At 63.8% G+C, this 11,410-nt stretch overlaps 1 protein-coding gene across 1 annotated transcript; it reads left to right on the top strand.

Annotated features, from left to right (window-relative positions):
• Positions 1-4,852: 4,852 nt before the first annotated feature.
• On the top strand, positions 4,853-11,362 carry LOC123230423. Its single transcript, XM_044656587.1, has 7 exons — positions 4,853-4,897; positions 4,938-5,141; positions 5,359-5,588; positions 6,926-7,102; positions 9,241-9,507; positions 9,862-10,067; positions 10,786-11,362. Exons 1-7 carry the CDS (start codon positions 4,853-4,855, stop codon positions 11,103-11,105), a joined length of 1,449 nt encoding a protein of 482 aa, XP_044512522.1. The 3' UTR covers positions 11,106-11,362.
• The last annotated feature ends 48 nt before the right edge of the window (positions 11,363-11,410 follow it).

The following is an 11,410-nucleotide window of genomic DNA, read 5'->3' as shown; positions in this document are numbered from 1 at the left end:
TCGTGTCCTTCCCCTCATTCTTTTTCTTCCCTGTGGTCTTCTGTGGGGAATTTAGGGAATTTTCTCCCCAGGGTTTCCTCATCTTGTTCTCTCTTCCCTCCCATTCTCTCTCTCTCATCTCCAGTGTTCTCTACGTGTCTCTCCTGGTCCCTCTAAGCCCACCCTGGTCTCACTCTTCCCTTCCCTCTGCCTTTGGCCCCTGCCATCCCCTCCCTCTTGGTTTCCAGGCAGCCAGTGTTGGGAGGCTTTTGGGAATTTGGGGCTCCCGCAAAGACGGGCTGGGCAGGGCTGGGCAAAGGAGGAACCGGGGCCCTCGCCGAGAAGGTGTCCTTTTCCCAGGACCTCTGTGCGCCCTGCGCCGATGCCTCCTGGAGGCCCCCTGCACCAGCCTGTCCATGCAGCAGACCCCTACCCAGGAGTCCTGGCAGGAGCTGCTCATGAACACCGTGACGATGCTGGCTGAGGTCGCCTCCTTCCTTCTGGCCGTCCTGCAGGGCTCCGGAGAAGACCTGCAGCCAGGTGGGTACCCGTGCCAACGGGGCCAGGGGGCAGTGTCCCCGGGTGGGCTGGGGCCCCTTTCAAGCCCCCCTCCCAGGGCCTCCCCTTTCTGGGTGCCCTCGTGTCCGGGAGCCCCGTGGCGACCCTCGCTGTGGTGTCTTGGTAGCTGCTGCACCCTCCCTGGCTGACATGGGGGCGGCCATCAACGCCGCTGTGTGGCAGGGCAGAGCTGGGGACTTTGGGGCCGAGGAGGAGGAGGGAGAACCCCCACTCCTGCTGTCCGAGGAGCAGGGACGCATCCTCACCTGCTGCTGGATCTCTGCCAAGGTGAGAGGAGGCAGCCCGGGATGGGCAGACACGGTGAGGGTGAGCTCCGGCCTAGGGTCCGGGGCCGCGGGCTGGGAGTGGACAGGATGGCCCGGTCTGGGACAGGCTCCCACCGCAGGAAGGAGGAGGCACCCCTGAGGGCGGGCCCCCACGGTGGACGCCGAGGAACTGGGAATGTGGAGCCTGGAGAGGAGAAGGTCAAGGCGGGGCAGAGGAGCCGTCCTCAAGGGCCCGAGAGTCCACCATGGGGGGCGTCTGTGCTCTGTTTGGCCCCAAGGGGGGAAGCTGTCCCGGCACTGGGAGCCGCCTCCAGGGGTCCCTCCGTTCTTGGAGGTCTTCGGGGAGATGCCAGGCAGCCGCTCGTCAGGGATGTCAGAGTGGAGGCTTGGCCAGCTCCTCCTCCTTCTCTGGGCGCTGCCTCCTGGGGGCAGAGACAGGAGAGCGGAGGGGGGCCAGCCAGGCACGTCGGGGTGCTCTCCCTTGGCCGGGAGGCTGGGGAAGCCCTTCGGGGGCTGCTCTGACCCCCCTGGCCGCAGCCTCACGCGTGCCCTCACGCTCTTGCCCAGGAGATCGGCCTGCTTCTGGGAGGCCTGGCAGAGAAGGTCCTGCTGCTGGCCCCGCCGACGGCCGGCTCTGAGTCTCCGCTCCTGCCCCCGGAGGGCCTGCAGACCATCGTGGCCACCCTGCAGGGGCTGCTGCTCAGGTGCCGCCACTGGGTGAGTGTCCTGAGCCTTCTGGAAGCTCCTTCCTCCTCCCCGGCTTGCCCGGGCCCTGGCGAGGCCGCCGGGGGTGGCCGGGAGGGTCTCGGCGAGCGGCAGGGCCCCCGGCTTAGCCCCCCGCCCCCTCCTGACCCCGCGGCGCTCCCCTGTCCCTCCCCTCTTTGCACCCACAGGGCGCTCTGGAGGGCTGCGCCTCCGGCCTCACCACGCTCTGCAGGACGCTGCTGGGCCAGCCCGAGCCGGAGCTGCAGGAGCTGCCCCAGAAGCTGCTCGCCCAGGTAGCGGCGGCTCCTCGGGGGGGTGGCGTTGGGGGGCCCCGGGGGGAGGCCGAGGGGGCTCGGCCCTCGCCGCCCGGCCGTCGGCCCCCATTTACGCCATCTCCCGATTTGTTTAAGGGCCTGGAGTTGCTGAGCGGCCCCCGGAACAGCTCGGTGACCCGCCGGGCGGCAGGCTTCCCCCTCTTCCTCCAGAGCATAGTGGCCGGGGAGCCACCGACTGGCGTGCGGCCCCTCCTGGCCTGCTGCGTGGAGACGCTCCTCGATCTGGCCAGCAGGCCCCTGCCTCAGGCCTGGGACCAGACTCTGGACCTGCCCCAGGTGAGGGGCCGAGCAGGGCGGGCCCGGCACCTCCCCAGCCCCAGAGGCCCAGCGGGGAACCCGCGTGCCTTCTGGCCTCCCCACGGCGAGCCGTGTGTCCATCTGCCGGGAGCCCGAGGGCCCTGCCTCGGTTTCCCCAGGTGGCCGTCCTCTTGGCTGTCACCACGCCCGGCCCCTCTGCAGAGGCGCCACTCCCGGGTTGACGGACATCCTTTAGCGGACCCCAAGCGGCCGCGTCTCCCTCGGCCTCGGCCTCCCCGGGTCCTCGGTTCTTGTCCAGACCACGAGCCCTGCGGCAAGGCCGTCCTTCCGCCCCTCGCTGACCCACTGACCCCTCAAGGCCCACTGGCCACTCGCTCTGCCTCTGCACGGCGATCCTTGGGGCCGAGATGGGGTTTCCAGCCCCGTCGGGAGGCTCGAGGGCCTGACGGGGAGACGCCGTGGGGGTGTGGGCTGCCGGGCCCGGCCACGCTCGCCAGGAGCTCGCTGTCCCGCAGGTCTCGGCTCTGCACGTGCTCCCGGCCCTGGTCCGGGGCGCTGGCCTGGGGGCCCCGATGCTCAGGTGGGTCGGGCCCCTCCTCGAGCTGTGTCTGGCGGCGCTGGGCTCCCCTTGCTGGGCCATGAGGAACGCCGGCACCCAGCTCTTCGGTGAGTGGGAGCCCCACCGGGAAGTCCCTCGGGCCGGGGCTGGGCCGGGGGGCTGGGCCGGGGGCCAGGTCGAGGCGGCCGGGGCTGGGGCCAGGGCTTGGGCTTTGGCGGCCCTTCTGTGGGTGGAGCCACTGAGCGGATGGCCCGGATGTGCCTTCCCAGGAGCCCTCATGGGCCGGCTGCTGGGTCAGAGCCTGAGCCGGGCGGACAGCGGCTCCCACAAAGGCCTGAGCCCCGAGGCTTTCTTCACCCTGTACCCGGAGCTGGAGGACGTCCTCCTGGCCCCGCTGCTCTCCTCCTTGCGCTGCATGGGGGACGGCCGCCTCCGGCCTGCCCTCCACGCTGTCCTCACCCTCCTGGCCAGACTCCAGCCTGGCACGGAGCATTTGACCAGGTACTGGGGCTCCGGTGGGGGGAGCAGGGCCTGGAGGGAGGGCGGCCGCGGTGGCTAAAGCTCACCCAGGAGGGAGGCAGGGAGGCTGAGATGGGCCGGGAGGCCAGAGAGGAAGGAGGAGGATGGCCTGGGCCGCTGCTGCCAGAGGCCCGAAGGAGGAAGGCCGCCCTGGCTTCGGCGCGGCCATCCCACGGTGCTCGGGCGCCGGCCGCTCCGCTTAGCCTGGGGTTTCCTGCTGGCCGTGCCGGGGCCCTCCCGGGCTCCACCTGGGGCTGTGGGGGGCCTTGTCCGAGGAGAGCCCAGGCCTGAGCTCTCCGGGTTCGGGGGCCTGAGTTCAGGGGCTCACCACACACTTGACCCCGAACATAGCTCTGCAGTGCGGTTCCGGGAGCTGCTGCTCTACCTGTCGGCGAGCCCCGTCTACGCCACGCGGGCCATGGCCGCCCGGGCCCTGGTGCCCTTCGTGTCTCTGGGGGGGCCGAAGTGGGTCCTGCCGCGGCTGCTGGGGGACGTAGCGAGGCCCGGGCCCCACAACGTGCTTCACGGGCGCCTGCTGGCGGCTCATGCCCTGCTGACCCAGGATAGCGCCAGGTGAGCCTGGCGGGGGAGCTCCAGGGTGGCCCGGAGGGGAGGCCTGCCCAGTTATGGCTGGACAAGACAGGCCGTGAGCAGTAGAGAGAAATGGGGCTCTGGGGTCGGATCCAGAGGCAGTGTGGCCTTGGACCAGTCACTTGGCCGGAGGGGTTCCCTCTGAAGCCTCAGGGCTCCCACCCTGTCATTTGACCAATGGAGAAACTGAGGCCAGAGGAAAGGCTCCCGTGGCTCTGGGCCTGAGTGCGAGGCCTCCGTGCTCCAGAGAGAGAGGCTGAGGCTCCGACCTGTTAACTGAGATGGTGTAGTGGGAAGTGCAGTGAATGCTGGCTGTTCCCTCTCCTCACTGGGGGCCTCCCGCAGAGGCCAGGGGAGCCTGGGGATGGGGGGGCCAGGCCTCAGACCCCCTCCAGGGCTCTTCCTCCCCGTTGGTCCAAGCTTGGCCCCGGGGATACGAAGAGAGTACAGAGGCCCTTGTTGTGTGGAGGTGGGCAGGGGACCCCTGGAGAGGACACCTAACTGGGGACTGAGGGCACAGGATGGCCTTCCTGGAGGAGGAGGCTGAGCCCCTGCTTCTCTCTGGCCACAGTCAGTCCTCCCAGGACCTGCAGGCCGCGGTGTCTCAGGCAGAGGACGGCTTCTGGCTGCTTACCCCTGCCCAGCGCTGCCCATTGATCCGCTCGGCCTACTTGCGGCTTCTCTCCCTGCTGGCCGGCAGCTGCAGCAAGAACTTCCTGAAGAAGGTTGAGTCCGCCGTAGCCTGGGAGCTGGGCCACCCCGGGCCGGAGGCTCAGGTAGAAGCCCTGCTGTGGGGCTGGACTCGGTGCTGGCCAGGCCGGCCCTGGGTACAGAGGGAGGCCAGGCAGGGATGGTGGGGAGGAGCCGGCCTCTCACTGGGCAGGGCCTCCAGTGAGGAGAGGGGGCTGGGGAACAGATCAGCCCCAGCAGCCGGGGAGCCCCTCAACCCTGTGAGGGGGGCTGTTGCTCTTCTTATCCCCATTCACAGAGAGGGAGACTGAGGTCAGGGAGCCTCTGGTGGAGACACGGAGGCCAGCAGTGTCCAGGCTGCTCCCCCGTGAATGCTCTCTGGCTGGGCTGGGGGCTTCGGGCCTGGCACGCCGTCGGTGCTGAGCCACCCCGGCGGGGGCTTGCCTTGCTTCTCAGGTGGGCTCCAGCGTGCTGCGGCAGGAGTGCGCCAGATTCCTTTGCGGGGAGGCCAGGAGGTTGGCCGACTCCACCCGGGCCTGGGCCCTGGGCTCCCTGCTCCGAGGGCCGGACCCCGAGGTGCGCCAGGCCGTCCTGGCCTGGGTGCTGGAAGAGGGGGGCCGCTGCAAGCCTGTGGCCAGTGTTCTTCGGGCCCTGCTGCTGGTGAGCTCCTGCCTTGCCTGATCCCCCACCTTCTCTGCCCACATCCGCGTGGGAGCCGAGCCCTGTCGAACCCCCTTCCGCCAGGCCCTCCGCAGAGGGAGGAGCAGACCCGAGCCTGGCCAAGCAGGAGGCCCAGGAGCTGGGGAGGCACCCAGGGGTGGGGGGTGGCGGCGGCAGGACGGTCTGGGGTCCGAGTCTGACTCTCTGGCCTCCCCAGGAGACGCTGTGGCCTGTGCTGCAGGAGGGAGGCAGCCCCGAAGGCCTGAAGCTGCACCTGGAGGCCTTGGTGCACCTGCACGAGGACCCGTCTGCCCACAATGACCCGCTCTTGCCGCTGCCACCCCCAGACTGCCTAGATCAACTGCTCTCCTTGGTGGAGACGGCTGGCACCAGCCCGACCCTCCAGAGCAGGGCACTGCCCGCCCTCAGCCTGCTCCTGACCCTGGGGTAGGGCGTCCCCCCTCCTCCCACCGCCATTGCTGGGCACTCTGACTGAGGGGTGGGGAGTAGGGGGAAGGATCTCCCTGTGCCAAATGGGGGGCCCTCAGTGCAGGGGCTGGGGGGCCCTCTGTAGGGCACGAGGGGGCCACCTCGTGCAGGCTGGGGGGGCGGGGTGCCACTCTGTACCAGGTCGCTGGAGCTCTGACCTTGGAGTCAGAGGTGCCTGGCCACATCCTACCTGCCATTTAGGGCTCGGGTGACCTCAAGCCTCCTTCAGCTCTTACTCTGAGCCTCTGTGATCTCACGGCCTTGGGCTTGAGCCCCCCCAGCCCCATCCCACTCTGCTGCCTGCTTCCTGGGTATTTGGGCACGCCTCTGCCATTCCCTGGGCTTTGGCCTCCTCAGCTGGGATTTCAGTGGCTTAGGCTAAATGTTCTTGAAGAGTCTTGGAGGAGGGGCCCCCTCTGCCACAAGGAAGAGTCTCTTCTCTTTCTCCAAGACTCAGTCTCCCCATCTGTAAAATGGAGGCAACAATGCCCGTACCCCTGCCCTCCTAGGGATTGTGTCTCCGAAGGGTTCTGTGAGCGTCAGAGCGCCAGAAGAGGCAATGTTAGCTCTAGAGGCTAGACTAAGCCGCTGTTGGACGCCTTCTTTCATGCTAGGGGCTTTAGAGAGCTGGGAGCCCCATGAGCCACTAGTCCTTCCTAACAACAACAACAATAATAATAGACTATGATTGTTACGAAGTGCTCCTCACAGCCACCCTGGGAGGCCGGGGCTGTTCTCATCCCCATTTTACAGATGAGGACACTGAGGCAGACTGGGAGGGATACAACTTTGCCCAGGATTTCCCACCTGAGCGGTTGATCTGTAGGACAGGGCAGGGGCACCTGGGAGTTCTCCCTAGGCCCAGGCGAGAGGGAGCACGGCAGCGGTGACAGTGGTGGTACAGATTTCTTCAGCCCTTTGGAACTGATGAGTTCTTTTCCTCTAAACCACTCGCACAGGAGGGAGAACGAGTTTGTGATCCCATTTGAGAGAGAAACTGAGGTTCAGAGCAGGCAAAGGACCTGCTCAAGGCCTCTCTACTGGGACATCAAACACTGTTGCTGATGCCTGTCCTCCCATCCACTTGTCCTGATTAGTGACTGTGTCCTGGACATCCCTTCCTTTCCATAACTGTCCTGTGTTCATAATATCCTGAACTCCAAGCCCGGGGCTCTTTCCAGTTCTCTGCCCTACGAGGTGACTCCTGTGAGTCTGGGTGTTAGCCTGGGCTGGGGATCTCTTGGTGGGCCTTCTGTGATGGCATCTTCCCTCTTTGTCTTTATCTCGACTCCCAGGCCTGAGGACTTTTCTGGCTTGGGCCCCTGGAGCCTGGTTCTCGAACGCTGGAGTGAGCCCCGCACCAGTGAGGAGCTGAGACTGGCAGCAGCGCAGTCCCTCCGCCTGGCTGGGGTCCAGGTGGTGATTGAAGCCTGGGCAGACTCGGAGCCCACTGTGGCAGCTCTGGCTCTCCGGTAAGCTGCTCCAGGACCTCTGGGATAGGCTCAGGCCATGATGGATAACTCCAGTGCCAGCTGGTTGGGATCTGCCACACGCCAGGGCCAAAAAGGGAAAGCTAGAAGGGCAAATAGGGCAGGTGAGCACTGTTTGGGGGAAGTGAAATGCCCTTAAAGATGTGTAGGACTCTTACCTGGAACATGGATAGCCTTGTTCTGGTTAGCCCCAGAGGGAAGAGCCGGGAGCATTGGAGGGAAAGCATTGGAGAGCGTCGGGAAGAATGTTAAAATTGGAGTCACAAGACCTGAGTTCAGATCCCAGCACTGTCCCTTTCTGGCTGTGCGACTGGGGAAGTTACGTCATCTCTCTTCATCTGTAAAATGAGGGATTTGGACTCAGTGGCCTCTATAGAAGGCCCTTCTAGGCCTAGATCTTTGGTCTCTTAAGTTACAGGTAGGTAGATTTGGGGTTGATGTTAGGGAAATTTTCTAACGACAAGAACTGACCCGCACTGGAAGGGGCCATCTCCAGAAAGTGGGGGGGCTCCCCATCATTGGAGGTTCTCAAATGAAGATTGATTAGCCATTGGCCAGGTCCGGCTTAGATGAGGTCTATCAACTCTGAGGTTCTTTAGCGCTAGGCCATGCTCTGTGACAGGGGTCGGCAACTTATGGCTCTCGAGCCATATCTGGCTCCACCTCCCGACCGGCCAGTCTGGGCAGAGCCCCAGGATGTGCCCCAGGGGGCCCCTCAGCCCCAGCCCCATATTCCAGCACCTTCCGCCTCCATCCTCCTCCTTCCGCAGGCGTTTATGGCTCTCACGGCCAAAAAGGTTGCCGACCGTTGCTCTATGAGGACATGAGGAAGGAGGGAAAATGTAGTCCTTCTCTCAAGGAGTTCACAATCCAGCCTGTGAGAGGAGACTCGTGCTTTTAAGTGGACAGCAGATAGAACACTCTATAAGGACATTTATCTGAGCCCAAGATAAAGAAAGAGCTGTGATAGAGTGAATTCCCTGTCACTCGGAGTGTCCAAGTTCAGACTGAATGGCCTCTTGCCAAGAGGAATATGGCAGGGAATTCTGCCTGGCGTAGTTGGCTAGACTAGATGACATTTGGCTGAAGTAGAGAAGTCAGTCTTCGAGTCATCTGGACTAGATGGCTGGCACCCAGCTTTGAGGTCTTCCAACTGGACAGCTGGGTACATAGGACAGAGCCTATTGAAAGGCATGGAGGCGGGAGATGAAATCCCTGTACAGAGAAGGACAAGTGGGCCGATTTGACTGGAGCAAGAGGAGGAAGAACCTGTTTTAGGCTGGGATAATCAGGGAAGGCTTCAGGGAGAAGGGGGAAATGAAGGGTCCATACTGTGCTCTGCTCTGCAATGGTAGAATGGCCTGGACCTGGGCAGGTCACCCAGCCTACCTGATGGCTGCTGGTGGGTGTTTTCAGGCAGAATGAAGGAACAAATGAGCTTTTATTAAGACGAAATACAAATAGGAAGACAGGAGACAGGAGTGGGGAAGGGGACATACCTGGGGAGAATGATGGCCGCTAGGGGTGTTTGGGTTCAAGAAGTCACAGAGACAGAGAGTGGAGCCCCAAAGCAGCCACAGTCGTTGATTTGGCCTTTCCAGAGGCAAAGGTGGCAGTGATTTGGTTCTTTGAGGGCCAGGCAGGAAGCTCTTGGACCTGGTGAAACTATGAGGGGGAAGCAAGACTCTTGAGAGACAAGATGGCACAGTGAGAAGCAAACTGAGCTGGGCTGTAGGAGAACTTTTTGCTTCTGGCTGGCACCTCTGGGTCTCTAGCAAATGGAAATGCAGGGCTCCCAGCTCTAGAAGGGGAAGGCGCCTCAGCCATCTCATCCCACCCCTTCATTTGGCAACTGAGTCTGACCCCCCCCTAACCCCCCCCTCCCCACCCCCGCCATGGGGGTTAGTTATAATCAAGGCCATTTGGGGTACGTGGGTGCACACCTCCATTGTGGGATGCTCTGCCCTCACGGCTTAGGCAGAGGAGAGGGGCTGGTGCCAGCGGCCTCCTTTCTCCTGTGGCGCCCCGTTCCTCTGCCTCCCATGGAAACGTTGCTCTCCCTCTCAGCTCCCCTGGCCTGGTCCTGCACTTCCTGACTACATGTACTTTTCCCCCCTCAGGCTTTTGAATGCTGGTATTTTCCTGCTGCAAGATGAGGACAAGGCAGTGAGGCTGGAAGCATCCATGTTTGCCAGCCTCCTGGCCCAACAGATAGGGGCCCAGCCCTGGGAGGCTGGCATGACGCTGCAGGCCAATCAGGGACTGCTCTTGCTGCTTCGGGTCATTGGGACCCACTTTGGGGCCTGCGAGGACACCTGGCCACTTCTGTTGCGCCACCTCCCCCAGTGTGATCTGGAGGGCCTCTTGGAGGAGATCGGCACTAGTCGGTGAGGACCTCGGTCTCCCTCTCCATTCTCTGAGCCCCTCGGAGCAGGCTGACTGCTGGGCATGAGCTAGCGAGGGCCTGGGGCCTCCTCAGAGCAGGTCAGCTGCTAGGAGGAAGCTAGCCTGGGCCAGGGGGCCCCCCAGGACCATGTGGTGAGGGGAGGCCAGCTCAGGGCAACATTGAGAAAAGTGCCTGCTGAGCCTCAGAGCCCCAGGCAGGCAAGAGCTGCCGTTCTTGGAGCAGGGCTCTAGGGCCTGCTGCAGGCTGGGCTTCCTAGGCTCTGGGTGAGGGCTGGGCCGGGGCTCGGGAGTCCCTTGGGGCCTCCTGAGCCAGGGCTGATGTGCTTCCCTTCTAGGACCCCCAGCCTCTACGAAGAGGATGGAGACAACTTCTTTGCCGAGCCGGCTGTGTTTGCCCAGCTGCTGCTCCCCTTCTTGCTCCAAATGCTGGACAAGGCTGAGGACGAAGCACCCCTCCGAGCCAAGGCCCAGCAGTGGGCAGTGGCTCGAGCCCCTGCAGTCCTTCAGAGCCTCCGTCGCTGCTGCCTCTGGTGGAGTCAAGGTAGGTGGGAGAGCATCAGGCCAAGGGCGTGACTGTGGGTCAGAAGAATTCTCATCTGGGTGAGGAGGACTGAGGCCCTGCCCTTGGGGGCCAGACCCCGGGGGGGGGGGGTCACAGCCTGGCTATGTTGTGTGCTGCAGAGAGGCCGAGGGAAAACCAAGCTAAAGCAGGGAGGAGAGCATTCTGGTGGGGGGCATGGTCTGAGCAAAGGTGCAGAGGTGGGAATTCAACCTCCATTAAGGACCTCCTATGCACAAGTTCCTGTATTAGATGTTAGGGAGCCGGAGACAAAAACAAAACCATCCTTGGCCTCAAGGAGATTATATTCTAGTGTGTATTGGGGGTGCTACACAGGGAAGGAGAAGGCTAGCTCAAGAGGAGGATGAGGGGCAGCTAGGTGGCTCAGTGGCCCAGACATAGGAGGTCCTGGGTTCAAATCTGCCCTCTGGCACCTCCTCGCAGTGAGACCCTGGGTGAATCACTTAACCCCCAGTACCCAGCCCTTATGGCTCTTCTGCCTTGGAGCCTCACGCAGTGGAGGGAAGGAGGAGGCTGAGGGTGGCCCACAGCCGGGGTGGGAGGGGGCGGAGCTCCCAGAGGTGTGCTTTGATGGGTGCTGCTAGACTCCGGGCAGGCCCAAGGCCAGCCCTCGTCTCTCTGGCCGAGGGCTCTGCCCCCTGGGGGCGTTCTCCATCCCCTGCTCTGATCCCCCTTTCAGACGGTGCCGACACTCTGTTCCTGAAGGCCCTGGGCTGCCCCAAGGTGCACACGGCCCTCGCCGTGCTGCTGGTGGAGGCTGAGCTCTTGGCCCGGGTTCTGGAGGCCCCGCCAGGCGGTGACGAGGCAGCGCCTGAAGCCGGCTGCTCTGCCGAGGAGCTGAAGGAGGCCTGGGAGAAGGCTCGGGCCGTGCTCACTCGGCACGGCATGGCTTCTCGGCCGGAGGACGGCAGGCGGCCAGGGCCGGACGAGGGGCTCTGTGCTCTCCTCACTGCTTCTGGTGGCCCCCAAAGGGCAGGGGAGCCATCGTGCGACCAGTAGCTTTTCTGCAGGACTTCGGTGGCCCGAGGGGTCCCCGAGGGTGTCCGGTGACGGTGTGGGACAGACAGAGCCCTTTCCCTGGCCCCTCCTCCATTCAGGGGGAACTCCTCCTGCTCTGATGGACATCTCCCCCTACAGCCACCCACGAGCGACTCAGATCAGTCTTTGGGGAGCCCCAGAGGGCCCTGGGCTCCCCGTGAGCACTGGAGGGGACTTCAGAAACTGGCTGATCCAATCCCCTCATTTTACAGAAGAGAAAACTGAGACCAAGGGAGGGAAGGGGAGAGGGTGGGAGGGGGAGAGGG

Source organism: Gracilinanus agilis, chromosome 1 (assembly GCF_016433145.1).
Source record: "Gracilinanus agilis isolate LMUSP501 chromosome 1, AgileGrace, whole genome shotgun sequence".
Classification (NCBI taxonomy): Eukaryota; Metazoa; Chordata; class Mammalia; order Didelphimorphia; family Didelphidae; genus Gracilinanus; species Gracilinanus agilis.
This window is presented reverse-complemented; position numbering and strand designations above follow the sequence as displayed.

Excerpts from the sequence above, each read along its gene's own strand:
- LOC123230423 (XM_044656587.1), top strand. The coding sequence starts at position 4,853 with ATGCTCTCTGGCTGGGCTGGGGGCTTCGGGCCTGGCACGCCGTCG. Across the intron at positions 4,898-4,937 it reads TCGGGCCTGGCACGCCGTCG|GTGGGCTCCAGCGTGCTGCG; the intron begins GTGCTGAGCCAC and ends CTTGCTTCTCAG. Across the intron at positions 10,068-10,785 it reads CTGCCTCTGGTGGAGTCAAG|ACGGTGCCGACACTCTGTTC; the intron begins GTAGGTGGGAGA and ends TCCCCCTTTCAG.